The sequence below is a fragment of the Eleutherodactylus coqui genome, chromosome 5 (assembly GCF_035609145.1).
Source record: "Eleutherodactylus coqui strain aEleCoq1 chromosome 5, aEleCoq1.hap1, whole genome shotgun sequence".
In the NCBI taxonomy this organism is placed as follows: Eukaryota; Metazoa; Chordata; class Amphibia; order Anura; family Eleutherodactylidae; genus Eleutherodactylus; species Eleutherodactylus coqui.
In genome coordinates, this window is record NC_089841.1 from 107,919,299 (window position 1) to 107,946,823 (window position 27,525).

Below are 27,525 nucleotides of genomic sequence, written 5' to 3' on the forward strand. Positions count from 1 at the left end.
ATTGAAGTCACCGGAGCGCGGGGATTAAGGTAAGCGCTCCGGTAAGCTTTCTTTACCTCCCTGCATCGGGGTTGTCTCGCGCCGACCGGGGGGGGGGGGGGTTGAAAAAAAAAAAACCCGTTTCGGCGCGGGACAACCCCTTTAAAGATGAGCGAACGTGTTCGGCTCCGCCCCTTTTCGCCCGAACACCGAACTTTGCGAGCAATTCCGTGCTAGGGCGAAAAAAGTTCGGGGGTCGCCGTGGCAGCGCGGGGGGGTGCGGCGGGGAGTGGGGGGGAGAGGGAGAGAGAGAGGGCTCCCCCCTGTTCCCCGCTGCTGCCGCCCGCGCCGCCGCGCCTCTCCCCGCCCCCCGGCGCCCGCCGAAGCTTTACGCGCGGACACTGAAGTCCTCGGCAAAGCCGGTGTCCGGGTGCGTAAGTGTTCGTTAAGAACACGTTCGCTCAACTCTAGTCAGGATGCAACATTTTTAACTCACCCGAGTAGCCTTTTCCAAGCCCAGCTTGGACCTAACTAAGGTTTATTGACAAGCTCAGTCTGTAATATTATTTAGGTAAAAAACAGCACTTAGGACGCTATGACACAGTGCTGCTAGTGATTTAGATCTAACTGCTGGGTTACCCCTGCATCCCCAGATGCCGCCCGGCAATTATTTCATAGCATTATTAAAAAGATTTATTTTGACGTTAGTTCACAAATGACAAAGTTGTTTCTACTACTTTTCTTTACCCCTTTATGGGATTTAAAAACATCTTGTGTACCTGCTCCAGAAAGCATCCTATTCACATGTATGTGTTACATTTCTGTAACAGTTTGCATAAGGCATGCATAGTATGCTGGGAGCAGTGCTATACTGAGAGAACAGCTGAAAGTTGCCCTGTTAAATGCAATTTCAGTACTGCCACCCTAAAAGCCATTATATATACACGTGGGAATTTGGTAATATTAGTGAACTTATAAACATTGGACAACAAATGAGTTGTACCAGAAATGACTTTTAACATCTATCCATATGATGAGTTATAAAAGTCTGATAGGTGGGCTGAGCCCCTCATCTATTCTAAGAACGGGGATCCCGTGGCCTCTCCTTCTCGTTACTGTGTGCTCGCTACACCCACCCGCAATGGCATCAGATTGAAAGGAGTAGTGACTGTGTATGGGCAATCACAGCTACATTCATTCCAATGGGAATAAAGAAAATAGCAAAATACAAACACTGAAAATTAATGAAGTGTCACCACTAGAGATGAGCGAGCATACTCGTTAAGGTGATTTACTCGAGAGAGCATCGCCTTTTTTGAGTACCTGCTGGCTCGTCCCTAAAGATTCGGGGGGCGCGGGGGGAGGGGGGGTTACGGAGGGGATCAGGAGGGAGAGAGAGATCTTTCTCACTCTCCACCCCGCTCCCCTCCGCCGCCCTGCGCTGTTCCCTGCCCCCCACAGCCACCCTGAATCTTCAGGGACGAGCCAGCAGGTACTTGAAAAAGACTATGCTCTCTCGAGTAAATCGCCTTAACGAGTATGCTCCCTCATCTCTAGTCACCACCCATGCATGACAGTTGCTATATTCAATCTCCTCTTTACTGTGGGTGGTACAGTAAGCCAGCAATGAGGAGGTGAGTAGGACAAAGGATCCCCCTTCTCAGACTTCTCTGCTAAGACCCCCACCAATCAGATTTTTATCTACTATCCTATGGATTTTCTACGGCCATTTTTTCGAAAACACAGCATGATCTATTTTTCTGCACATTTGTCTGTATTTGTATTCTCTTCTATTGGGCAAATACGGACAATTATTTGCCCAATAGAACACATTAAAAACTCAGACGCAAATACAGATGAAAAACTGATGCCATATGGATGTCTTTTGTAATACGGATCTATATTACGGATGTGTTGTTATATACTCATCTAAAACTGGCTTTACAGTGGGGTCCACTTAGTGCTGCTAAGGTGTCCATTGTGTTGATAGGAAAAACAATGCCTCCAATGAAGATGTGAATCTAGTCAAATGCAATACCCAGAAAGCTCCTATGGAAACACTTTTGTCAAATTTAGTTATGTTAAATGTAACAGTTCACATATTTTTCCAAACTAAATCATGTCACGAAACGTGAAAATAAATCACAAAAATAACTCATTCAATTAAGAAGCAAAGCAAATCTGCAGTATTTACGGTAAACATTTTTTTTCTGCTTGTGCGCTTCAGGATAGCTATGACCGCACTGGGTAATCATAAAGTTCTGATACAAGAATAAAAAAAAGTTCTTTACATCTTTAGCAGGCTAACAAGAAACTGATATCCTGCTGTACTGCTCCAGGCCCAGAATTAAGGCTCGAATGGCACAGGGAATTAGCGGCCAACATTTGCCTGGGCATTTTTAAGAAAAGCTATGCTTCTCCCTAGTGCTCAACACAGAGAACTATTAATAGCTGAGACACTCTGGATCTTTTTGGAGTTCCAGAGGAGTATAAAACATCATTTAACAAACTACAAAGAAATAGTTGGATGATAAATTATAATTAACAGCAAAAAAGTTAACCTTGTTAGATTTCATTCGTACAGACATACTGTATAAAAAATATCAAACATATGCTCTCAGTGCTCTTTAACACCATTAACATTTAAAAATGATTGATTGTGTTATACCAATACCATTTACAGAGTTTCAGGCAGATCTGTTTTTATGTTAATCATGCAACCTGGTACTTAAAGTAAAGGTTAAATAGACATAAAATCTTACTCTGCAGAAGTTAACAGCATATATTGCATTAGATGTCAAGTTACACTTTCCCTTCAGAAAAAATGAAAATTAATGCACGGCTTTAAATAGGGGTTTAAAATGGTTATAAATAAAGATGTTTAGTCATGAATTGAAAAAAAATAAGTTACTTTGTAACATAAACTATGTTTTCATTTTGCTATTTTGTAAAGAATGGCTGTTTCAGTTTGGTTGCCATAGTTACGTCCAGGGGCACTGTCTATATTCCATTGTAATGGTATTTGTTTTTTTATGTTTTTCTTAAAGGGGTTATCAGGCGATTAAATATCTTACCAGAACATGCAGAGTCATACCTGTCACTTCCGACAAAAGGTCACATGGTATCGGGGCCTCAATTGTCTGTGATGTCATAGAAAAGTGACGAGTTGTCACCTCATTAAAATAATTAGGCAAAGCCCTTTTTTTATCACTGCACTGATGGAAAGAGGGCCTTGCCTAAATATTTTAATGAGCCAACAGCCTGTCAGTTTTCTATGAAGTCACCAACAGGCCGCAATACCATGTGACCTCTTGTCAGAAAGCAACCGGAAGGGACGGATTCGACTTTGGTAAGAAATTTAAATTGCTGGATAACCCCTTTAAGGAAATAAAAGCATTTACCTGCTAAACTTCAAGAGGGATACTTATAATATATCTGTGTATTAGTAAGCTAACAAATATACAGCCAGATATTTTACATGTCCAAAGACGTGACCATTTGACATATCCCTCAACTTGACTTTGGCAACCAATATGGAAATACCCAGTTCTAACATTGCTGGCTACATTCAGAGAACTAGATAGGATGCAGAAGAGGCTTTTGGTTTCAATTAATCACTGATGCAGAGGCATATGAAGCTCATACTAAGGAGCAACAGTGACTTCACATGCTACATTATGGTACCTCTGTACAGTACAGTATTGTGGAGTTATTCTCCCCTAGATGTAATATTTCCAAGGAAGGATACCTTTATACTATGGCATTCGATTCTGCAGATCACAATATTTTTTTCCTGTAAGACTGACATGGAGCCCAATAGGAAAAAAAAACAGAAGACGACTGTATTCCAGCACAACCATATAAAATATATCTTTCATTGTTGCATATTCAAAATATCCGCAAGAGGTTCAAGAACAACATGGTGAATGCTTACATGTTTCGATTCATAATGGTCCTAAGCGATGAGCTTACATTCTACTACTCTTAGAAAACAAAACTGTTGTGCATGAGCCCACTGGGTCATCTTTAAGTCCATATCAATGCAACCTCGTACAAGGGCGTCTGCACACTGGCGATCACGATAGTGCTTTTTTTTTTTTTTAACGCGAATGTCAATAGCACTTTTTAATGTTAAAAACGCATCGCACAAAAATCGCAAAGCACAAACTTGCGATTTTTGTGCAATGCGGTTTTAACATTAAAAAGTCCTATTCACATCCGCGTTAAAAAAACGCAGCGCTATCGTGATCGCCAGTTTAAAAAAAATATGTATATTTAGAAGATCATTCAGTTTGCTAAAGAGTAATTTATTGCAAAATGGCGCAAAGAAACATGGTAGAATATCTGTGTTTTAGAGTAAAGCATAGCAGTGTTTCTTCCAAACTTTAGTATTAGACTTTAACATACACTTTAAGAGGAATCTAAGTGTAAATACCCAATGATATAACATATTATATTAAATATTCATTGTGTTCTTGATTTTTTAGAAATCATAATTTAATCAGAATGATGCATGTCTCCTGTTTTATCTTGACAGATTCTGTATATCCGGGTACTGCCTATTAAACACAAATGTTCAGCAGGTTACTTGCTGAATAATGCATTCCTGCTACTTAAAATTACCAAGATTTTGCTAAGATCTGCACATAAAGATATAACGCTTAACATATATCCAGCTTAACCCCTTAGTAGGTTCTATTTGTTTATGCTGTATTCTTGGCTATTACATCTGCAGCATATTAGAGCTGAATTTATATATATATATATACATATATATATATATACACAAGGAAAAAGGGATATTCCTATACCATAGAAGCCGAAAACAACTTTTATTACAAAAATATATAATAAACTAAAATATCAATTAAATAAATTAATTACAAATAATAATTTGTTTTCTATTTAGATTAGATCTATAAAAAAATATGTTTCTCCTGGAGGAAAAAAAAATGTACATATTGACATCTAATCTTCTAGTTGTGCTTCATGTCATTAATGATGCGGCACAGTTTATTCTTCACAACGTTCCTGTGAACTATATTTTTAAATTGAAATATTGAACTTTTCTTCTACTGAGCGACGAGTAGAATTCCTTCTGGATTTAGGCATTTTAGTCAATAATTTGGCATACAGTTTCTAAGGGATACTACTCCAACATTCAATTACAGTCTTAATGTTGAGAACAAAGCAGGAGACTTTTTTCACTCTATATGGCATTAGAGATATGATTGATTCCACTGACTAAGGCAATTGCATCGGTTGTCTTAATGGTGGAGCTGTCAATGCCAAATATGTGTTTATCTTTTCATTCTGCCCATTCTGGAACACACAAATCAAATGTTTGAAGGACATTTCACTGACCTGTTACGGCCCTTCAAACACAATACTGGTATTACTCATATAAGTGCCACATTTTGGAGGAGAGAAGCTTTATCAGTGACTGTTTTGCGACATCTGGCGGTTCCTAGGATTTCTGAAAATTAAATTACGATAAAAAAAAATAGTTGCAAAAAAAACAAAAATTATTGCATGTCTTTAAAGCTCTCCATATTTGTATATCTTTGTTCAAAAGCCTTTAGTACCCCCTAGCGGGGGGACAAAAGTAGCCCGGTCTCTAGAATCACCACTTGGACTGCCATGAATCTACATGGTGCAAAGGTCACAAATCTTGAGATGCCATGACGTGGTGACAATGGGACACTTTCTAGACAGAAGCTGACCCAGCTTGAATATAAAAAGGGCCACAATCACATGTTCCCACACATTTAAGTCTATAGATATAAAGCGACATGCAAAGCATTCAATTCACTTGCTAGGGCTTGGAATTTAACCCTGTATAATCCTGCTAAAGCACAACAAGAAGAGGATCTGTTCATTTTTGGCACAATATATCTATATAGGAGTTAAAATCAGAACTATTTAAATAACATAGACAAAGCTTACTGCAAAGGATGATTTTACTCTAAATTTGGACCAGTTAATAACAATATCAATTCCATTAATCCTAGAGACTGCAGAACATGGCCTATAGGTAGCTCTCAATTTAAAAGTACTCGTTTTAATAACTCCTTAGTATTATATCAAGTTCACTTTGTATGTAATATACTCATGTTCACAAACTCCTACTGTAATAGATGTCTTTAGACTCATGGGAAGATAGATAGATATGAGAAAGATAAATAGATAAGAGACAGATAGATAGATAGATAGATAGATAGATAGATAGATAGATAGATAGATAGACGGATAGATATGAGATAGATAGATATTACATAGATAGATAGATAGATAGATAGATAGATAGATAGATAGATAGATAGATAGATAGATAGACTGAGTATGTATTGAATCCATTATTTTTACATGTCTAGCTCCTGCTCATCTTTGTTCTGCAGGTTTATTTTATAAGGGATGCCTTCAGTTGCTGGAAAAGGCATACAGTGGCCCCCGCTGCAGCCGCACAGCCACAGCTCCAAGGGGCTTCCTCGCCACCGACTCACAAGGCGAAACCAACCTATGTGTTTTGGCGCAGCACGGGCTACAGAGCACTGAGGCGAAAGCACTGAGAAGTGCATTTTCCTGCATCGCCCCAAAAGAGCCCCCAACCGATGTTACTTTCACATACCGGTCGCTGCAGGCTGGCCACAGGGCTGGCGAGAGAGACACTCAGAGCCGACCCGCGCACCGTCCAGGAGCACACGCTGGAGGCGGCCCCTACTCCCCCAACACCACCCGATGTAACTTTAAAACCATGGCCATTGCAGGGAGGCCACAGGGCCAGCGGCAGAGACACTGACCGCCGGCGTCCGCACTGTGCAGGAGCACAGCAGGGATCACACAGCCCAGTCGCCTGAATGGATTAGAAGGCAAGGGACCCAACAGCGTTGGGGGACTGCCACATGGACTGCAGCTCCCTGAAGCAGGAAGCCAATAGCAGTGGGACAGTGACACCAAGGTGGTAACATGGGTGCAGCACAGCGGTTGGTAAGAGAGAGGGTGTGCAGCTCACTTACATGAGACGCCGCTCTGCCCCTCATCCATTGTGGCACCTTGTAGGACCTTTACCTATTCCGCCAATCGGAAACAAAGGGTGTAACTGGGGCGTTTTCCCTGTCAAACCCCTAGCTTCCGGTGGCGGCAAGATACAATAATACAAATAGATAGATAGAAGATAGATAGATATTAGATAGATAGATAGATAGATAGACTGTATTGTAATGTATTGAATTCATTATTTTTACATGTCTAGCTCCTGCTCATCTTTGTTCTGCAGGTTTATTTCATAAGGGATGCCTTCAGCCAGGGAATTCCTCTAATAAGAAGCCTACATTGCAAATCCTTATTAAGTAAGACCTTAAATTATTATAGGTTAATGATACACACTGCTGAAGACAATAAGGGAATATTATTCAGCATACAGAACAAAGTGAAATGTGCAGGTGGTAAAATGCAGCTGTTAATTTCTTCCTGTAGTTATCATTTATGAAAAAAGTATATATTTAAAAGCCACTCATCTCATCTCGCCTCTATGATACATTAATGCTGCACCGTGAAGCCACAGTGATACCAAAGTGACAAGTAATGTGTGATGTACTCCAGGCACATTCTGAATACAAATTAACAAACGGTATGTAAAAATGATTTCTTTTAAATAAGCATTATAGGTTTACCCATCTTAGTCATTTATGGCATATCCATAAGGTATTCTATAAATGTCTAATAGCTGGGGGTTCCATATATGGCAAACCTAATCACCTGTTTTCATAAGACTAATAGACTTGAACAGAGGAGCCATTCATGAGCACAGCCGCCTTCCCATTCATTCTTCGCCTGGATTGGGTAGCCATTTAGCCTTACACAGTGGAGGTCAGGATATCCCAATTCTTCCAATGAGGGGATTTCCAGAGGTGAGTTATGTAGATGTGTCCACCCTTAACTTTCCACAAACCTTGTTATGGAATCAAAATTCTCATTATACAAATTCAAAACATTATAGGGACATGCTAGCAAAACTCTCAGCCGGCTGCAATTCACATCACAACCACCAGGTGGAGTTAAACTGGCAAACGTAGCATAGACATCTCCCGACAGAGTATAGTAAAATAATTTTTTTTTTCAAAGCTGGTCATCTTATGCCATACATCTCAGGTTATGTCAAGTCAAGAGTGAAAGTAAAGAAGGACATATCTGTATATATATTTTGTATATTGTATAACAGGACATACCGTATATACTTGAGTATTAGCCGACCCAAGTATAAGCCGACTCAATAAGTTTTACCACAAAAACTGGTAAAACCTATTGACTCGATAAGTATAAGCCGTGCTATACTTGAGTATATGCTGTGTAAAAAAAACAAAAAAAACCTCCATACTCACCTCCCAGCTGGCATCTGTGTCCCCGGCGGTGGTGCGGCAGGCTGCTAGAATCCTCCCCGTCCTCTCTGCTTGGCTCTGTCATTCCCCACTGTCAGCGCTGTGATAGGTTGTGAATGATCGAGTGCTGGCTGTGATTGGCCGGTGCTTGATCAAATCACAGCGCTTCCTTTCACAGCGCTGACGGCGGGTGATTTGAAAGCCTTCCCTGACTCGAGTATAAGCCGACGGGGCTTTTTCAGCACAAAAAAATGTGCTGAAAAGCTCGGCTTACACTCGAGTATATATAGTAGTTCATTTAGTTATTAAATCTAATAGACTATATCCCATATTAAGGCCGGCATCACATGGGCATATTTGCATATGCAATATGCAAAGAATAGAACCCACTGGTTGCACAAAAAAAAAAAAAAAGTAACATGCTATATTTTTCTGTGCAACTGCGTATCAAAAGTCCCCATAGACGTCAATGGGGGGTGCAAATGCGTGCACAATATGCTAGAAGATGCGTAGTACGTTGCATAATTCGGCTGGAAAAACAAAACATCTGGTACTAATTATACAAATTATCCATTACAATCGGTGCGTCTGTTTGCCGCGCACAAATGAACATGGCCCACATGCGGACAAAGCACAGTAAAATACACCAATATATGTTTAAAAAAGCCTCGTTCGGTGCGCAAAAAAGTTGTTCTGAGGCAAACACAAACACGCATACATCCGTGTGATGCCATCCTAAATGTATATATTTCCTTGATGTCCGTGACCTTGTCGTGATTGATGTGTAAAAAGCTTGTTCTGACACAACACAGCCAGACATGGAGAAAGGGGCTCGCTGGAATATCTAACAGCCTGCCTTAACACTTTGGAGCAGTTGCAAGCTATTTGGGATTTGTGGGACAATTAACCTCATGGAGAAGCCCACATGGTGACCCTCCCTTACCGACTGAAAATATATTTCCTATTCATTTGTTTCAGATCAGGGTGAGAAATAATGGAAATGATCTATTATAGGATATGACAGGATAGTATACATTTCCTTTATTCTGACTTAATTGTACTGCACAGTTCTTTTGTTTAAGTACCTGGACAATCCGTTTTATCTATTTAGTTATTGATTTCTTGATTTTGGAGATTTTGTCCTCTTTTTCTATATACCGTACATTTTTGCAAAACATAATAAAAATTACAGTTATAAAAAATACATAGGCTGAATGGCTTTTCCATTAATAAATGTTAATTTATTCAGCTCATTCAACACAAAGTTTGGGTTTATTTTTTAATGCTCCATTGCATAGATATTGCACTTATGTACTTGTTCTGATTCCATCTTAGAATGTCCATTTAATGTGTTCAGTGCTGGTGAGAAAAATGTACTTCTATTGCGCCAATTCTTACTGGCTGACCTGCTCAATAACAGGAATCACTCCCCATCATGTATATAAGAGGACTAGTAATTATTAGGAAATTATATAGTACCAGTGTTTTTGGTGGGGCAATACACCACACAGCTCTGCTACATGCACGTCACACATACCCAGCTCTGCTACATTGGTTTCACATATGAGCTGCATATGAATTACGAACTTCAGCTGCTCACTGAGGAGACATGTTCACTCGTAGCTTTTGCATATGTGCTGCACATGTTTTACTAACTTCAGCTGGTGGCTGAGGTGAAATTGTGGCTTGTCACTGTGTCACATAAACTGCATTATCTTCACGGCGGTGTTGAACCCTTTGCGGTGACATGTTTGCATGACATCGATGGTTTGTTTCAACACTGGACAACGGTTGACGATTAGATGGAGGCTGGACTGGTGTTGGCGGCATTAGCACTTGAGATGACATGATATGACATTCAGGAGATGTGAAGATAGTGGTGAAGGACTAGGCTTCAATGTTGTTGGTCAATATGCACTGTCTGCTATGTATGTGGACATATGTGAGGTGTCATTTATTGGAGTCTCCACACAGGTGTGCAGCTGTCTCAGAACCAGCTACAAACTACCAGACTGAGGACTTCTGTATCCATAGCAACTCAGACTGCATGGGTTTGTGGGGGATGTAGTCCACCGATAATCCCTGATTCAGCTCAGAGTCCATGTGACTGATCACATGATGGTGAAAATATCACAGGTCCTGTGAGCAGACGAGCTATATATGTGTACATTTATGAGGTGTCATTTATTGGAGTCTCCACACAGGTGTCCAACTGTGTCACTACAAACTGCCAGACTGAGTACTGCTGCATCCATAGCAACTGAGGCCACAGGGGTTTGTGGGGGATGTAGTCCGCCCATAATCCCTCCTTCAGTATGCAAGGATAAAGGATCTGTGATGACATCACCGTCATGTGATCAGGGAGCAGAGCTAAACTGGTAACTGACATTCACAGGTGCTGTCAGGCTCTGCATTCAACTCACACACACACACACGGACGGATGGACAAGTAGTCGTTAGTAGTTTGATTCAAGCAATGGGAGTGAGCTACTGAGCATGTATGACCACAAGCTTTGACAAATGAGCTGGAAGTTCAGGGGGGCGCAATAACAAGTACATCATAGCAATATTTAGGCAAAGGAGCATTTTTATAAAAAATAACTCTAGTTAAAAAACTGTTGTATTTTGCATGATCTAATGGCGAAAACTAACATTACTATATGCGGCAACCCCCTTGAAACAGCTGTATATTTTTAATTAAAACATTTACATATATTCCCAGATAACGTAACACACAACTCCAGAGTTTAGATAACACTTAATAACCTTCGTCAGGTTGTCACTAAAACAGCCCAACTGTAACAATGTGATAAGGAACTGACATAATCCCCGTCATCAAACTGCAATAACACAGAACTTCATTGGAACTTTGTGTTTGCTACTACGTAAGCGACAGATTCCACAATGACAAGGTGCCATGGAAACATTTGAAGTCTTAACAGGTTAACAGAATAAACACCTTTAATGCTCAATCTTTGTAATATATTTGCTATCCACATTCAGTCCCTGAGAACTGATCTTACCGATAACAGAAGAGGCAGGGGACAGGGCATTGTAAATTGTTTCATCAAGAGCCTAGAGGCCCTTTGACACTGAACAACAACCTCACGATTCTCGTTTGCGTAGTGAACCAGCTGGTGACGTCATCAGCAGCTCGTTTGTGGTAAGCCAGCCTATTTAGACAGGCAAATCATCGTTCAGTGTGGGACATTCCTATGTGACACACTGAACGATCAGGAGTTACACGCAACGAAAAGCCAACAAGCCAAAAATGTTTTTTTATGCTGGCTGAAACTGAAGGACGAATAAGAAATGTACAATTCTCTTTGGTCATTGGCTTGGATTTACACTGAACGATCCGTTTACTTCCGTTTATTTGAACTACTATTTGAATTATTTTTTACAATAATTGTTCAGTCCTGAGGCACCATAAGGAAGCTACCTGTGAGTGTTTTCAGCTCTAAGGCACTTTTTAATATTATGTTTTTTAAATCCAGTGCTTGTTCCATCCTCCATGCAGAACCCAGGAGGACACCATAAGGGAGTTTAGTATATGTGAGATAGAGACCTGTTTGGTCTTTGTCTCAAAGTTTCGGTCCCTGACAATATTTTACGCTAGACAATAAAGAACCAAGCAATTAGGCCTATAGAACCACAGCAAGCCAGCAATGGTACTTGAACTGGTTGCCTGCTCATACAGCGAATTCCTGCTAAGGAATGTGCATTTAGTTACATTAGTTAGAGCACTAGTAATCTATTCACTTGTAATCTGCTTGACTGTGAACCGCTTGCTCATCAGAACTATTCTTGACATCCTCCTCCGACCCCTTTCATTGTATATGTCAGCAGGATCCCCTTTGGCTTGATGTTTTTCTTCTGTCATATCATTCTTGGTATACTCCCAACACCGTAGCACAAGGAAAACATACAAGGTTGGCAGTGTAAAAAATACTGGCCCTGGTTAGTCCAGCACCAATAACCAGGCCTCATTCAAAGTCGCTCATATTACTCGATTTTACCATCTAATGTGGATTCACACTGAAACGGATTCACAGAAAACTTGCTCACTTGATTTAATGCTGCACTCTGGGGTCACGTGTTTCAATTAAATACAGGGCAGCTCCAATCATAAAAGACTATGTGTTTCTAATAAAGTGGCTATTCAGTCTACTATCTAGCAAATGTTAACTTGACACAATGTGTTATATACACAGGTGTAGAAAATGTAAGAGCGCTATTACATGAGCGCTTGAATTTTGCCGACAATTGCCCGCTGACACCTGTGCCACAGGGCAGTTAGTGTTATTACAACTTTTTAATAGTGCTAATTGCAGGGTGCCACCTGTACTCACAGGTGTTGTCCAGCAATTGTGGGGAAAACAGGAGTGCTAACAGCTGCTACTATCGCTCATGTAATAGCACCCTAACTTGAATTTTTCAATGGCTTTCATCGTGTTAAGTGGCAATATAAAGTTTGCTGTAACTTTATACAGTAGTTAACATGTTAAAGGGGTATACAACTGATGTTAAAGGGGTATACAACAGGCCGCTGTCAATGTGGTCAGCTCAGAAGCAGAATGCACTGACTATAGTGCTGTGGCCCGGGTTGGCCTCTTGAATCCCATGGGAGCTGCACTGCAGAGCCACCCTGGGCTGCTGTACTATAGTCAGCTCATTTTGCTTCCTGTGCTGACCACAGTGACAGCAGGGTCAGGGATCAGGTGATAAACGGGGATCCAAGCAGCAGGTCTCTCTCAGTTATCAATAGAATATTTTTTTTAGTCTAGAAATTTAAGTGTCAAATTAAGATTCGCTAAATCTGTGCACCATCACGAATTGATCTAGATCAGGGATTCTCAATTTTTTCTGCTGGGGCCTTGTCCGCCAAAATATGCTAATGTCTAAATTATGGTCCATACCTTTATAAAATATGTATCACTCCTTTGTCACCTGAACCTAGTAAAACAATACAATAACCAAACAAATAGTCAATAATGTAATACCACAGTTTGGTGGGGCCACAGAAAAGCCACCAGTTAGGTCCCCTCACAAATTGAGAGGCATTGATCAAGAATAATTTGTACTTGATTAATAATAGACCTTTGGAGAATGAGTATCTAAGGCCTTATGCACCCAGTACAATGCTGGCATACAGAGGTACAGTACAGGTACTCAGATTTCTATGGGTGCTGTATTAAAGGGCATCTGTCAACTACTTTTAGCCCTACAAGCTAAGCTTATAAGGTGGAAAGTAGATGACCCACTAAGCCCAGGGATGTGTTATACTTACCTCCCCAGTCGTTCCCCTGGTGTCACCACTGAAAACCGCCACTTAATGCATTAGTCCTCCCTTTCTAATTTCAACACTCACACCAGGGGTACGATGGGGAAGGTAAGTATAACACTTAATAATATAATAATAATCTTTATTTGTATAGCGTCAACATATTCCGCAGCGCTTACATAGACAGGGGAAATACAGAAAGACAAAATACATAAATTACAGAACCACGGTTACACAGTAATCAGTTGATGAAAACAATAGGGGTGAGGGTCCTGCTCCAACGAGCTTACATACTACAAGTAATGGGGTGATACAGAAGGTAAAAAGGCTGGAGATGTGCACGGTATGGCGGGGTGGAGAGTGAGGGATTCTATACACATAGACAATTGTCAGATATTTGGCCGTGTGACGGCAGAATCGGTTTGACTGCAGGGGCAGTTTATGACAGCTAGCAGGGATTGCAGTCAGTAGGTCAGGGAGCATGTTATCAGTCGGAGTACAGAGGGGTTTGTTTAGGGAATGCGGTATGCCTCCCTGAAGAGGTGCGTTTTTAGAGCACGCCTGAAGTTTTTGGAGTCCTGGATTGCCCGGGTATCCTTTGGTAGTGCGTTCCAGAGGGCTGGTGCTGCTCTGGAGAAGTTTTGGAGGCGGGAGTGAGAAGTTCGAATTAGAGGGGTGTGCAGTCTAGTTTCGTTTGCCGAGCGGAGAACCCGGGCTGGGTGATGGATTGAGATGAGGGAGGCAATGTAGGGGGGCGCTGCACTGTGGAGGGCTTTGTGGATTAAGGTAGTAAGTTTGAATTGAATTCTGTATTTAACGGGCAGCCAGTGCAGTGACTGGCACAGGGAAGAGGCGTCCGAGTAGCGGCTGGACAGGAATATGAGCCTGGCTGCCGCATTCAGGATGGATTGGAGAGGGTAGAGTCTGGTGCAGGGGAGGCCGATCAGCAACGAGTTGCAATAATCGAGCCGTGAGTGGATGAGGGCAACAATAAGCGCTTTCAGCGTGTCTATGGTGAGAAAAGAGCGGATTCTTGCGATGTTCTTGAGGTGCAGCTGACAGGTTCGGGCCACAGATTGGATGTATGGGGTAAATGAGAGATCGGAGTCAAATATGACCCCAAGGCAGCGGGCATGCTGTTTGGGAGTTACGGTGGTGCCACACACTGAGATGGAGATGTCAGGATGAGGTCGGTTAGTGGAAGGAGGAAACACCAATAAGTCAGTTTTAGAGAGGTTTAGTTTTAGGTAGAGACAGGACATAGTGTTGGAGACAGCAGACAGACAGTTGGTGATGTTTTGGAGGAAAGGTGCAGAGATGTCACGGGAAGAGGTGTATAGCTGGGTGTCATCAGCATAGAGCTGGTATTGGAGGTCAAAGCTCCTGGTGGTTTGTCCAACAGGGGCTGTGTAAATAGAGAAAAGGAGGGGGCCGAGGACCGAGCCTTGGGGGACCCCAACAGCAAGGGGAAGGGATGGAGAGGTAGAACCAGCAAAGGAGACACTGAAGGAGCGGTCAGATAGGTAGGAGGAGAACCAGGAGAGAGCGGTGTCCTTTAGGCCGATGGAGCGAAGCATACTGAGGAGGAGTTTGTGGTCGACAGTGTCAAATGCTGCGGAGAGGTCGAGGAGGATCAGTAGGGAATAGTCGCCCCTCGATTTGGCTGTCAGTAGGTCGTTTGATACCCTTGTAAGGGCAGTTTCTGTCGAGTGTTGGGGTCGGAAGCCAGACTGTAGGGGGTCGAGGAGAGAGTTCTCTGTTAGATAGCTTACAAGGCGGGAGTAAACCAGCCGTTCTAGTAGTTTGGAGATAAAAGGGAGGTTTGAGATGGGTCGGTAATTGGCAACGTCAGTCGCGTCAAGAGTCGGCTTCTTTAACAGTGGGGATATGATGGCATGTTTGAAAGAAGAGGGAAAGATGCCAGAGGTCAGAGAGAGGTTGAATATAGTGGTGAGATGGGAGATGACCACTGGGGAGAGGGATCGGAGGAGGTGTGATGGGAGATGGTCACTAGCGCAGATGGTGGGGCGAGCAGAGAAGAGCAATTTGGAGACTTCTTCCTCTGTCGCTGGTCTGAGTACAGACAGTGAGCAGGAGCTAGATGCAGTGCTGACAAGACTAGGGTCAGGGCTAGTCTGGGATTGGGAAGTTATTTCCTGACGGATGTCATCAATTTTCTTTTTGAAATAGGCAGCCAGATCTACAGCACTGAGATCCGTCACAGGGGGCTGCGGTTTAGGGCTGAGAAGGGAGTGAAAGGTATCAAAGAGCCGCTTAGGGTTGTGTGATAATGAGGAGACGAGAGAGGTGAAGTAGACTTGTTTGGCATGATGGAGAGCGAGGTTGTAGGTTCTGAGCATGAATTTGTAGTGGAGAAAGTCTGCGGATGTTTGCGATTTCCTCCACAGCCGTTCAGCACTTCTAGAGCACCGCCGGATAAAGCGCGTTTGAGGCGTGAGCCAGGGTTGGTGCGTTCTACGTCGGATGGCTTGGATCCTGGGGGGAGCCGCTTCATCCAGGGCATGTTTGAGAGCGGTGTTGTAGCAATCGGCAGCCAGGTTGGGGCAGGAGAGGAGAGGGATAGGGGACAGAGAGGACTGTAGGGACTCAGCAAAGTCTTGGGTGTGTATGGCCTCAAAGTTCCTATAGGTACGGTAGGTAGGTGGGTGTGGAGAGATGTTAGGGAGTGTGACAGCAAAAGAGAGGAGGTTATGATCCGAGAGTGGGAGAGGGGAGTTAGTGAAGTTGGAAGCAGAGCAGAGACGGATGAAGACCAGATCAAGACTATTGCCATCCCTGTGAGTGGGAGAGGCTGTGAGTTGAGAGAGACCAAGGGAGGAGGTGAGTGAAAGAAGCTGAGAGGTAGATGGGGAGTTGGGGTCATTAGTGGGGATGTTAAAATCGCCAAAGATGAGGGTTGGGATATCGCAGGATAGGAAATGGGGGAGCCAGGCGGCAAAGTGGTCCAAAAACAGGCGAGGCGCACCTGGGGGGCGGTAGATGACTGCCACTCGCATGAACACTTACATCCTTTGACTCAGCGGATCACCTTCTTTCATCCCATAAGCTTAGTTTATATGGCTAAAAGTAGGTGACAGAGTCTCTTTAAGAATCCATAATAGACTGGGCAGACAAGCCTCCTCGCATAGCCCATTGTGCCTTGTCAAGGCCCAAAAAGAGAGGGGTCTAGGCCTACCAGATATGGTGGCCTATCATCAAGCCTCCCATTTACTGCATGTGGTTGACCGGAATAGGCACACAGTGTTTAAGCAGTGGGATTTGCTGGAACAGTCGTTCTCCTCTGTACCCCTGACCGCACTACCCTGGATACAGGGGGACATTCCCCCGGAGACCACTTCACACCCTACAATAGGTTCTACTCTTCAGGTCCTCTCCTGAGTTTTTCCAAATCAGGGCATTTCACCCGGGCCTTCTCCACTATTTCCCATTTTGGGGAACCCAGCTTTTCTGTCTAGCTTGGAGGGAGGTGGGCTCCACCTTTGGATCCAGAGCGGGAGATGTAGAGCAACCCACGTCTTATCAGAGGGGCATTGGTTATCTGTAGATGCACTAGCAAATATCACAGAACCCACACCACTGAATTCTCTTTCAAATTAGACATTTCATCTTCTCTTTGCCCCCCACCTTGGGATTCTTTAGAGCAAAAACTCCATTTAAGCAACTCTGTAGTGGCTTGGCCCCTCTCGACATACCCTCTCACATGTATATAAGATATTAACTATAAATACCGAGACTCCACTACCATCGTATGTTCTGCCCGGGAAAGGGACTTGGCAGTATCATTTACACCAGAACAGCTAAATAAAATCTTCACCTTCACACATAAATCCTCTATTTCAAGCAAGACTCAGGAAACCGTTTTCAAGATCATCTTGTGTTGGTACAGGGTGCCCTCCCGGCTTCATAAAATGATACCCACTGTTTCCCCCCTCTGTTGGAGGTGCAGCACATGCCATGAGACCATATTACATATATTTTGGGAATGCCTAGTGCTAACATATTTCTGGTCCTAGGTATGGCGTATCTCCTCCAAATTTACGGAGTATGCACTTCCAAATTCACCTGCATTCTTTCTCCTATATTTCAGCGAGATTCCCTCGTACTCCTATATGCGTTCTGTGGTGAGACGAGCGTACTGTGGTTGAGGCAGGAAGGACATGTATTCCAAAACTGTGGCGACAATTGTCAACTCCTTCTATTTCAATGTGGTTTTGTAAGGTCCATGGGATTATGGAGATGGAGGACCTTACAGCATCCATCAAACACACAGGACAAATTCTCAAAAACATGGCATTATTGGATTGAGTTTCAAAACTCAAGTATAAGGAGTAGAAGAACCTATGCGCGTAACGGGCTCATTGGACCAAACACTCGACGCCCAATTCTGAGCCCTAATTCCGCCACTCCCAGGCCCTTCTTACCTCAGGTAATAAACTAATAATAATACAATAAAATGTAGGGGGGTGGTTGGGGATTGTGTGTTTTCCCCCTGTTGCCACCTATGTGTCTCCTGCCCTTCCCTTCCCCTATCCCTGTCCTCCCCTCCCCCAGGTCGTATTCTACCTCCCTCTCTTTTGGCTTCTGGGAGCCAGTGGAGAACTCCCACTTTAATGGCATAGTTTGGTTAAATAGGTAATTCAGTTGAAGTGTTCTAATTTGGTCAAATTCCACATTGATTAAGAAAATAACCTGCTACAGCTATGACAGTTGACAGAGTTTACGAAAATTTTGAATCATGATCCTTGTGCTGCTATCTGACAATGTGAAAATATATAAATAAAGAATAAAAAAAATAAAAAGAATCTATAATAGGCTATATTAACACAGGCAAGTGCAATTTTTGCCAGTGAAAGCTGCATGATTTAACTGCAAGTGTACATACATTTGAAATCAGTTTTTGTTCAGTGGTTGCGTTTTCAATGCGCGAGTATCATCTGGGTGGAGTCAGTTTTTCACAAGCTTTAAAAAAAATGGAAAGTCGCCCAATTGATGTAATTTAAAAATCCCATTGAAGTCAATGAATGCATGAAAAAGTAAAAAACAGCTCACACATGCCATGTGAGTGAATTTTGGTTTTTGCACACACTCCCTGACTTTAAACGTAATTTTGTTCGTGTAAATGCATTAAAATAGTACATGCTGCGATTTTCTAACAAAGACTACCAGTCAGTGAAAAAAAACTAATTGCAAATGACTGCATTCACTTTAACGGGTCTGAGTTCTGTCAGGGTTCTGCAAACTCTGATGTTAAACTCGTCTGTCTGAGTAAGCCCCTACTACCATGAGCAAGAGGTGAAATACAAGGATAAAGCTTACTACGTATTCTACTAATTAAGGAGTAAAGAAGTTCCAGTGGTGACAACAGGCTCTGTGATGAAGTCATAAATATATATTTTTTTTACCAGTGCAGACTGTAAAATACTCCAAATAGGATCTTAATAAGACAAGAGGCATTAGAGAAAAAATACACATCTGCTTCAAACAAGACCCCTTACTGTGATGCCTCATACTAACACTACTTCAAAGCTGTCGGCAGATGGAAAAACTGTATATTCATGACTAGTCTAAAAAATATGATATTTGTATATTAATGCAGCAGTTCTGACACTCGCTTAGATGATTTAATCATTACATATGTGCTGTTAAGTTGCATTTTCCTCTGTCTTGCCCAGTTCCTCCCACCCATAGTTCTCCTGCAGCTCTCTATTAGGCAGCGGTAATCCCAAGAACTTGCAAATTTAACAGTGTAATGAATACGTAACATCCAGCAAAAGTTGGAAACCACTAAAAGCTATTTCAAATTCCTCTATTACTTTTTTTCTGATTCTGAACAATTTTATACTCCAAATATTCTGAGCGGGTATCCTGTACTTTTGAACGGCGGGCAATACCACATTTGCCCTTTTGCCCTTACCGCGGTGATAAGAGCTGATTATCGGAGATTTCTGAAGCAGAAAAACGTTGACCAGCTGATCACAGGCAGGCTTGATCTTGATGGGGCTTGATGGGGTCCATTGCTTAGGAGTCTGGCAGATCAGCTGATCGGGTGTCCGCTGTCAGCACCACGACACACTGGGGTATGGAGCAGAAGCAGCTGCTTCGCCCTCAGTGTAGTGGCCAACGCTTCTAATTTCAGGTTGGGAACTCATTAAAATCCATCGAAGCTGCAGCTGCAGTTACAAGTACTGGCCACTACATAGAGGTGGAAGCAGTAGCTTTTGCTCAGTAGATGTCCAACTGTTAACCCGAGGTAGACCCCAGCTGATCAACTACTGATGATCTATCCTGAGGATATATCATAAATAATATTTCCCTGGAAAATCTTTTTAAAGCAATCGTTTTCTGGTTTGGGGACCAAATTCTGTCCTGGAATTGGAGGGGGTATATCACATGTAGTTGTTCTTCTCTGCTGCCCCTCCAATCCACCCCTTTGGACCTAGTTTTCAGCTGTCTAAGATGACCGACGCCCTCTTTAGACTACCTAATCACCTTAAGTGAATTGGTAGCGTTAGACTACCAATGCACTATACCTGCTCTCTGATTGGCTTGCACTGCTCATGTAATCAGCACTGGCCAATCACAGAGCAATGCATAGAGTGTATTAGGCAATTAGAAAATAGAGGTGACCATATTGACCGCCAAAATCGAGGCCCTGAAACTGCAGAATGGAGGCATGGCACTGAAGATTCTTATAAAAATGGTTTGGGGCAGCTTCAGAGTACAAGACACCATTTGGGATGTGCTGGCATTAACCACTGGAATGGTATGGATCAAAAAATCTTTCACTTTCCACACCAATAAAAAGAACAATGGGGGAAATGTATTAAGCCGAGCATTTCCTGTGTCGGGCTTATTAAGATTTCCCACAGTGCACGGTGCACTGAATACATGAGGAGGTGCAGGCTTCTTCATGTATTCAGCACATCCCCGGCACCTCCATGTGCCTTGCAAGAAATCTATGCCTGGTCCTGGCAGGTGTACATTTCTGAAATAATTGACACCAGTTTGTGGCATAGATTATACAGAAATCTATTGGTCTATGGGCCACGCCCCTCCGAAAAGCCCCACCTATTATTCAGATAAGTGAAAGTGCTAGCATAGCAGGAAGAAAAGTCAAATTGTTTTGCGACTTTTCTATGGCGGTATTCTGGTGTAACCTGTAAGTAAATGTACCCCTATATATATTCCTATTAACATAGTCTCACCAAAAAATTGTGTCCGTCCCTTAATTCATTGTCCCAACTAGATCTAGGGATAGGACAGATCAAAGATAATGCTTTTAGAGGAGAGAAACTTGTAAAGCATAGTCTGCACCACTGGCGTAACTATAGAGGATGCAGAGGATGTGGTTGCACCCAGACCCAGGAGCCTTAGGGGGCCCATAAGGCCTCTCTTCTCCATATAAGGAGCCCGGTACTATAAATAAAGCAATACAATTGGGGGCCCTGTTACAGGTTTTGCATTTGGGCCCAGGAGCTTCAAGTTTTGCCTCTGGTCTGCACTATGGATATCCTACACTACTATACCTCTCTAGCCTAAAACATTTGCCCTATGTGTTTCATCCCCTTCAAATTAACTGCTGTGGATCACCAGGGACAAGCAGTGAACCTATAGTAAGCTAGATAGCCATTTAGTAGCAACTAGCAGTGGTGCACCCGCTATAGTTGGGAAAGGAAGCAAGGTTATTCTGGGTGCAGAAGGTACAGTTGGGGTTCTTGTTGGGGATGACTCAAGGTTGCTGAGACATACTGTACCTAAACTGAAAGAAGCAGTGTAAAACCAAAAACATGGAGGGAGCTCATCCTTTAGGGTCGTCGAGGGTCATGAACAACTAAACGGCTAACAACAGCAAAAACATTACCTAAAGGCTGGTAACTGATGGCAGTATTGTGTTTTCGCTGTAGGGTGAGGTGGTAGTTTCTTAGGCCGAGGACTTTTCAGCATGCATTCCGATTATTTGCTCTACATTCAAGAAATGCTGAAACATTGACAGTGTGGTCATTAGTTAATATTATCCTAGCTCAGCAAATTAAATGAGTATTGGCCACAAGTAACCACTTAAATATGTCATAGCCACATCACTTGTAAAAGATAATTTTTTAATACAGTACTTCAATTCATGAGCATATCTGAATAGTAGATAATTCTGCTCTCCAATATTTCCAATCTACGGTTAAATTGTCCATATAATTATCACCAGAGAAATCATTATACTTCTTTTATTGCTAATTTGATTATCTCTCTAATGCTGCGAGTTTGCCTAAATTTAATTTGAGTTAGTCGACTTTATCTGAGTTTAATACACACTTAGGAGACATTCTACATGCACATAACGTGTCAGACACTTCCATTTTAACCATGCTCTGTAAACTTTAGGACTTAAAGGGGAGATCAATATGTCGGAAAACATATTACAGATTTAAAAGAGATGTGTGCCTGGCTACATTAAAAGCAGTTTCTCTCTTCTACTATACTTACTATATACTTTTATACGAGCCGACAGTCGCCCAAGTAATCAGTCAGTCAAACAAAAGGGTACAAAAGGGGCCCTACAGGGCAAGTGAGGGAGAATCACTGACAGTCGGAGTCACTCAGTTTTCAGTTCATATAAAAGTCGAGCGACTGTTGGCCCATGTAAACAGGCAGGTGTTCATCTATGAACGACTACCTGTTTACTATGAATGGAAGCAGATGGAGAGAATAGATCTCCTGCATGCTCCACCTCCATTCAGTGATTGATCATCGTTCCTGTGTCATCGGAAAATGACCTATTGTTTACTTCAAGTTTTTGTGTTATGCACTTTTTTATTTTTTTGGTGATTTTTTTTTTAATTTTTCATGTTACTATGTATATTTAACCATTTCCAACCCACTGTCTGACGTCTAAAGACATTCTGATTGAAGGCTGCACAGCTCCGATGTCGAAAGAGGTCCAGCAGGGTATTCTTACTGTATATTACTGGCCGCTCTGTTATCAGGGGCCTCTCCAGCATGTCCCACACCACAGTACTGGCTCTAGCGAGCAGATGGCGCCATTGTATAATGGCAAAAGGAGAAAGCCTCCTAGGAAACCCTGAACCCAAAATTGGATTGCAAAGGATTAAAAATAATATCAGATCTTGTGGTCTTAACCCTGGCCACTGAGCCTTATAATAGTTTGACACTTCTTATTTTGTACAGCAGTCTCATGAGCTATAGACAGAGTGTTCTAGGCATGTGCTGTGCAGAAGTCACTGTGCAGGGAGAGGAGGAGGTGAGCTGTGACCATCACCCATTGTGAATGTTGGATCCTGTATTATTTATATGTAGGTGTCACTTTTCATTGTAATCTTGCCTGTGTTGATGACAAAATGAGAACTGAAAAGTATTATCTAGCGAATAGCAAGTATCAGGCTATTAGTGTGAAAATTGTAAAAACTGCAGGATATTATGATTACTTTTAAATATACACGGTGGTATGGAAAAATTAAAAAATAACCAACATATAAAAAAATATTTTTTAACATAAAAGCTTGATTTAAAAATATGTTTAACATGAAAAAAAATAACTTTAAGAATAAGTCATTCTTTGATGGCACATTCCCTTTAAAAGGGCTAGGTGAGGCCAAATTTCTTCTCTAAAACTTGCTCAGGCTGCAGGACAAACATAAAAGAAGATATACCAACCTTCCTTGATTCCCTGTTGTTCATGTTCCACCAGCACCCAAGTTCCTGCTGGTCTTCCAGGTACAGTAAGCCAGTGATGAGATAGCAAATGACATGTGATCACTGCAGCCAATCACCAGTGTTTAGCTGCAGCAATCATATGACCTGGTGTCATGACATCATCACTCTGGACCCAGAAGTAAAGACTAGTTGGACCTTGGCCCGAGTGCAGCACAAGCGGGGAGTAAGCGAGTATATCTTCTTTAATGTTGGTCCTACATCTTGGGCAACTTTTGAAAAAAATGTCCCCGATAACCCTTTTAAGAAAGGGAGAGACACATGGAAAAATTCTTTGGAATATTTACTGTGGACAGTTTTGTATGGGCATGCTCAAAAGGAACCTATTTGTGAAATATTACGGTAGTCTTCATAGTGAAAATCAGCAACCAATTTTCTCATCTTTCCCTTGTGTTTCCATATTTTAGCTGATTAGAGAGATTCTCCTTTTTCACAAGCCCAATTTTTATTCAGCACCTCCTTTGGAAAAAGTATGTCAGTATCGACCAGGGATTGTCATGTGTCTATACATCACCTATTTACTAGTCCACAAAGAGTAAACTATAAACTCCACTGGTGTGAGCAAAGGATAAAATATACAGTCAATTCAAGTAGAGTGTGACATGTTTAATGTAAAGCTTCACTAGGTTTACAATGTAAGTAGCTTAGATGAACAGAATAGCTAGTAGTTAGAGATGGCTCAGCTCTAGTGGAGAACCCTGATAGAGCAGTTCTAAATGGGAAGGAATTATTTCCCCATCTAATACAAAGTAATTGACAAGTACTTCGTAGAAGTTGTTTTGCTTTCTTCTGTTTCAACACCGTAAGATGCAAATGGGAAGATGAAACAATGCCTCTACAGCGCCACCTATTAGAAGACAGTATTCCTGCAAGTCTTTATCAGACCTTCTAACAAGCCTTGTAACAATGCCTGGGAATATGAGCCAAATCTAGAGTCTTATCCGGAAGGAAAAGATAATCATTAGAGATGAGCGAGTATACTCGCTAAAGGCAATTGCTCGAGCGAGCATTGCCCTTAGCGAGTACCTGCCCGCTCGAGACGAAAGGTTCGGGTGCCGGCGGCGGGCAGGGAGCTGCGGGGGAGAGCCGGTCGGAACGGAGGGGAGATCTCTCTCTCCCTCTCTCCCCACCGCTTCCTCCTGCTAACTGCCGCTACTCACCGCTCCCCCACGCTGGCACCCGAACCTTTCGTCTCGAGCGGGCAGGTACTCGATAAGGCAATGCTCGCTCGAGCAATTGCCTTTAGCGAGTATACTCGCTCATCTCTAATAATCATGTACAGATAGACTGTTTTGGGTTTTTGCCCCTCATCTGTATGGTTGCTGGCTTGGCAGGCTAAGAGTTGCATGTTGTGGGTCAGGAAGGGTATAGTTTCTCCTTAAGGAGTGGACCTAGAAGGTGTAAGGAGACTTATAAGGCCATACATGCTCCTCTGGGAAATATGCAAATGGAAAGATGGAACAATGCCTCTACATTGCCACCTATTGAAACATAGCATTCCTGCAAGTGAATATCAGATCTTCTCCAAAAAGAAAAGATAAACATTTATAGACAGACTGCTTCAGGGTTTTTGCCCTCATCAGTGTGCAGTACATGAGCAGCAAAAACCCTAAAACAGTCTAAAGCGCCACCTACTGGAAGATAGAGGCCTTGTTCCAACTTCCTATTTGCATAATTACTAGGGGAGCATGAATGGCCTTCTAAAGGCCCATTTACACCAGCTGATGATCGGGAAAAAAAATTGCTAATCTGCGATCGTTTTAGCAATAATCGGTGCGTCTAAATGTGCGCCCAGCGTGTGCTTTTCGAACACTGCTAGCTGATCGTTAAATTTAGTTTAGCCTAAAAATCGTCCTTCACTTTTATCAGCAGTTCTCCACATGTAGTGCTGATAGCATTGTTTCCCTGTGGAGAACAAAGGATCTGCGAGCAGATAATAGCCCTCGGGCTATTAACTGCATTCAGCTAAGGCTTCATTTGCACACTTAATTGCTATTAAGTAGCTGAGTAGCTACTTAATAGTGTATGCAAAATGATTGCTCAAAGCTGTCACTCAAACGACCATTGGCCTGTGTAAACCAGCCTTACGTCTCTTTACACCTTCTAGGTGCTCTCCTTAAAGGGGTTGTCTCGCGAAAGCAAGTGGGGTTAAGCACTTCTGTATGGCCATATTAATGCACTTTGTAATATACATCGTGCATTAAATATGAGCCATACAGAAGTTATTCACTTACCTGCTCCGTTGCTGGCGTCCCCGTTGCCATGGCTCCGTCTAACTTCGGTGTCTTCTTGCTTTTTTAGACGCGCTTGCGCAGATCTATCTTCTCCATTCGGCTCGGCTCGGCATCACTGGCATTTTGGCTCCGCCCCCTTGTACGCGTCATCGCGAAGCTCCACCCCCGTCACATGTGCCGATTCCAGCCAATCAGAGGCTGGAATCGGCACATGTGACGGGGCGGAGCTTCGCGATGACGCGTACAAGGGGGTGGAGCCAAAATGCCGGTGATGCCGAGCCGAATGGAGAAGATAGATCTGCGCAAGCGCGTCTAAAAAAGCAAGAAGACACCGAAGTTAGACGGAGCCATGGCAACGGGGACGCCAGCAACGGAGCAGGTAAGTAAATAACTTCTGTATGGCTCATATTTAATGCACAATGTATATTACAAAGTGCATTAATATGGCCATACAGAAGTGCTTAACCCCACTTGCTTTCGCGAGACAACCCCTTTAAGGAGAAACTGTACCCTCCCTGACCCACATCACACAACTATCAGCCAGCCAAGCCAGCAACCTTCTCCTTCTGGACAAGACTCTGGCTTTGACTTATATTTCCTTTCATTGCTATAAGTCATGTGAAAAGGTCTAGCATTGACTTGCAAGAATGCTTCCTTTCAATAGGTGGCACTGTAGATGAATTGTTCCATCTTTGTATTTGCATATTTCCCAGAGGAGCATGCATGGCCTTCTCACACCTTTTAAGTCCTCTCCTTAAGGAGAAATGATACCCTTCATGACCATCGCGATAAGATAATAGTTTGTCCTTGTTGACTTTTCATAACCCTAATATGTAGGATTCCCCAACAACAACAAAAAATGTAACAATTTAATCAGTCAAAGAGGGATAGGGGATAGGAATTCAGGCATATAATGTCTATTTTAGCATAGGATATAGAGAGGGGATTAGTTAATGATTGCTCCTTCTTGCTAGACTTTGCAGGAACTCCATATAGTGGTAGACTTGTCAGCATGTGTGATAGCAGAACTATATCTTCTTTCTTCTGCAAACTGGTACCGTAGCTGTAGGAGCTCATGGTCCCTGCCAGTGTACTCTTCTGAAAAATGTATATTTTTTCTGGATCTCTCCTAATACAAGAAAGTTATGCAAGTCTAAAATCTGAAATATTCTAATTACCTTCTTTATGAGTCCAAGTGAATTGACAGTACTTTGACCACATTTCCTGTTTTACTTAAGTTGATGTATCAAGCAAAATCCAGCACACTAGTTTGGATGTGACTTTCACAGTCTGTTGGCTCGTCGTGAAGAAATCTCCACACCTGTGACTGTCATTGATAAATGAGTTCTTCAAAACCTTGTCCAGCCTTTTTTTCTAAGCTTCTCTCCGTCAACTTTAGCATTTCCAGGCATGCTGCATGAAAAATATTGCAAGTGCCTTTACCCTACTGGTACAACCACTGATGAAAATACAAGGAGAGCCCTTCAGCATCTCTGGATTTACAGACAGTGCACAAGCTCAAGATGTCATTTCCCAGACAAGTCACAATGTATGCAAAGGTAGACAAAAGACTTATTAAAGCACCATGAATTCAGCTTTGTCATAACCCGTCAATCTCATGACTATCGTAAAAGTTCATCCCCCATTACATACTGCATAGTGTCACCTTGCAGAGTGACAGTTTCAAAACCATACTTTACAGACAGCATCCCTGTCTATTATTTTGGAGGTTTTCCAGTACAATCTTTCCGTGTCGGAGGACAGAAATGTCTCTTTTGTCCTAAATATCTCACCTTGTCTTTAGTGATATTCTGTCATTTACAATGGGAGAAAAACGGACTGGAACATTTTTCTAGCTTTATAGTTTTAGGGCTGTAATACAATAATCTTATCAGAAAGACTATTT

General features: G+C 42.4%; 1 protein-coding gene across 4 annotated transcripts in view; it reads right to left on the reverse strand.

Annotated features, from left to right (window-relative positions):
* KIAA0825 (KIAA0825 ortholog) overlaps positions 1-27,525 on the reverse strand; it is a 379,136-nt gene that overhangs the window by 137,560 nt on the left and 214,051 nt on the right. The window contains exon 20 of one of the 4 annotated variants that reach the window (XM_066602998.1): positions 26,337-27,032. The exons of the other annotated variants lie outside the window; for them this stretch is intronic. Within the exon in view, the coding sequence (XP_066459095.1) occupies positions 26,969-27,032 (64 nt within the window). The 3' untranslated portion in view covers positions 26,337-26,968. Of the gene's footprint in view, positions 1-26,336; positions 27,033-27,525 lie in introns of those variants that run through there. 4 annotated transcript variants of the gene reach the window in all.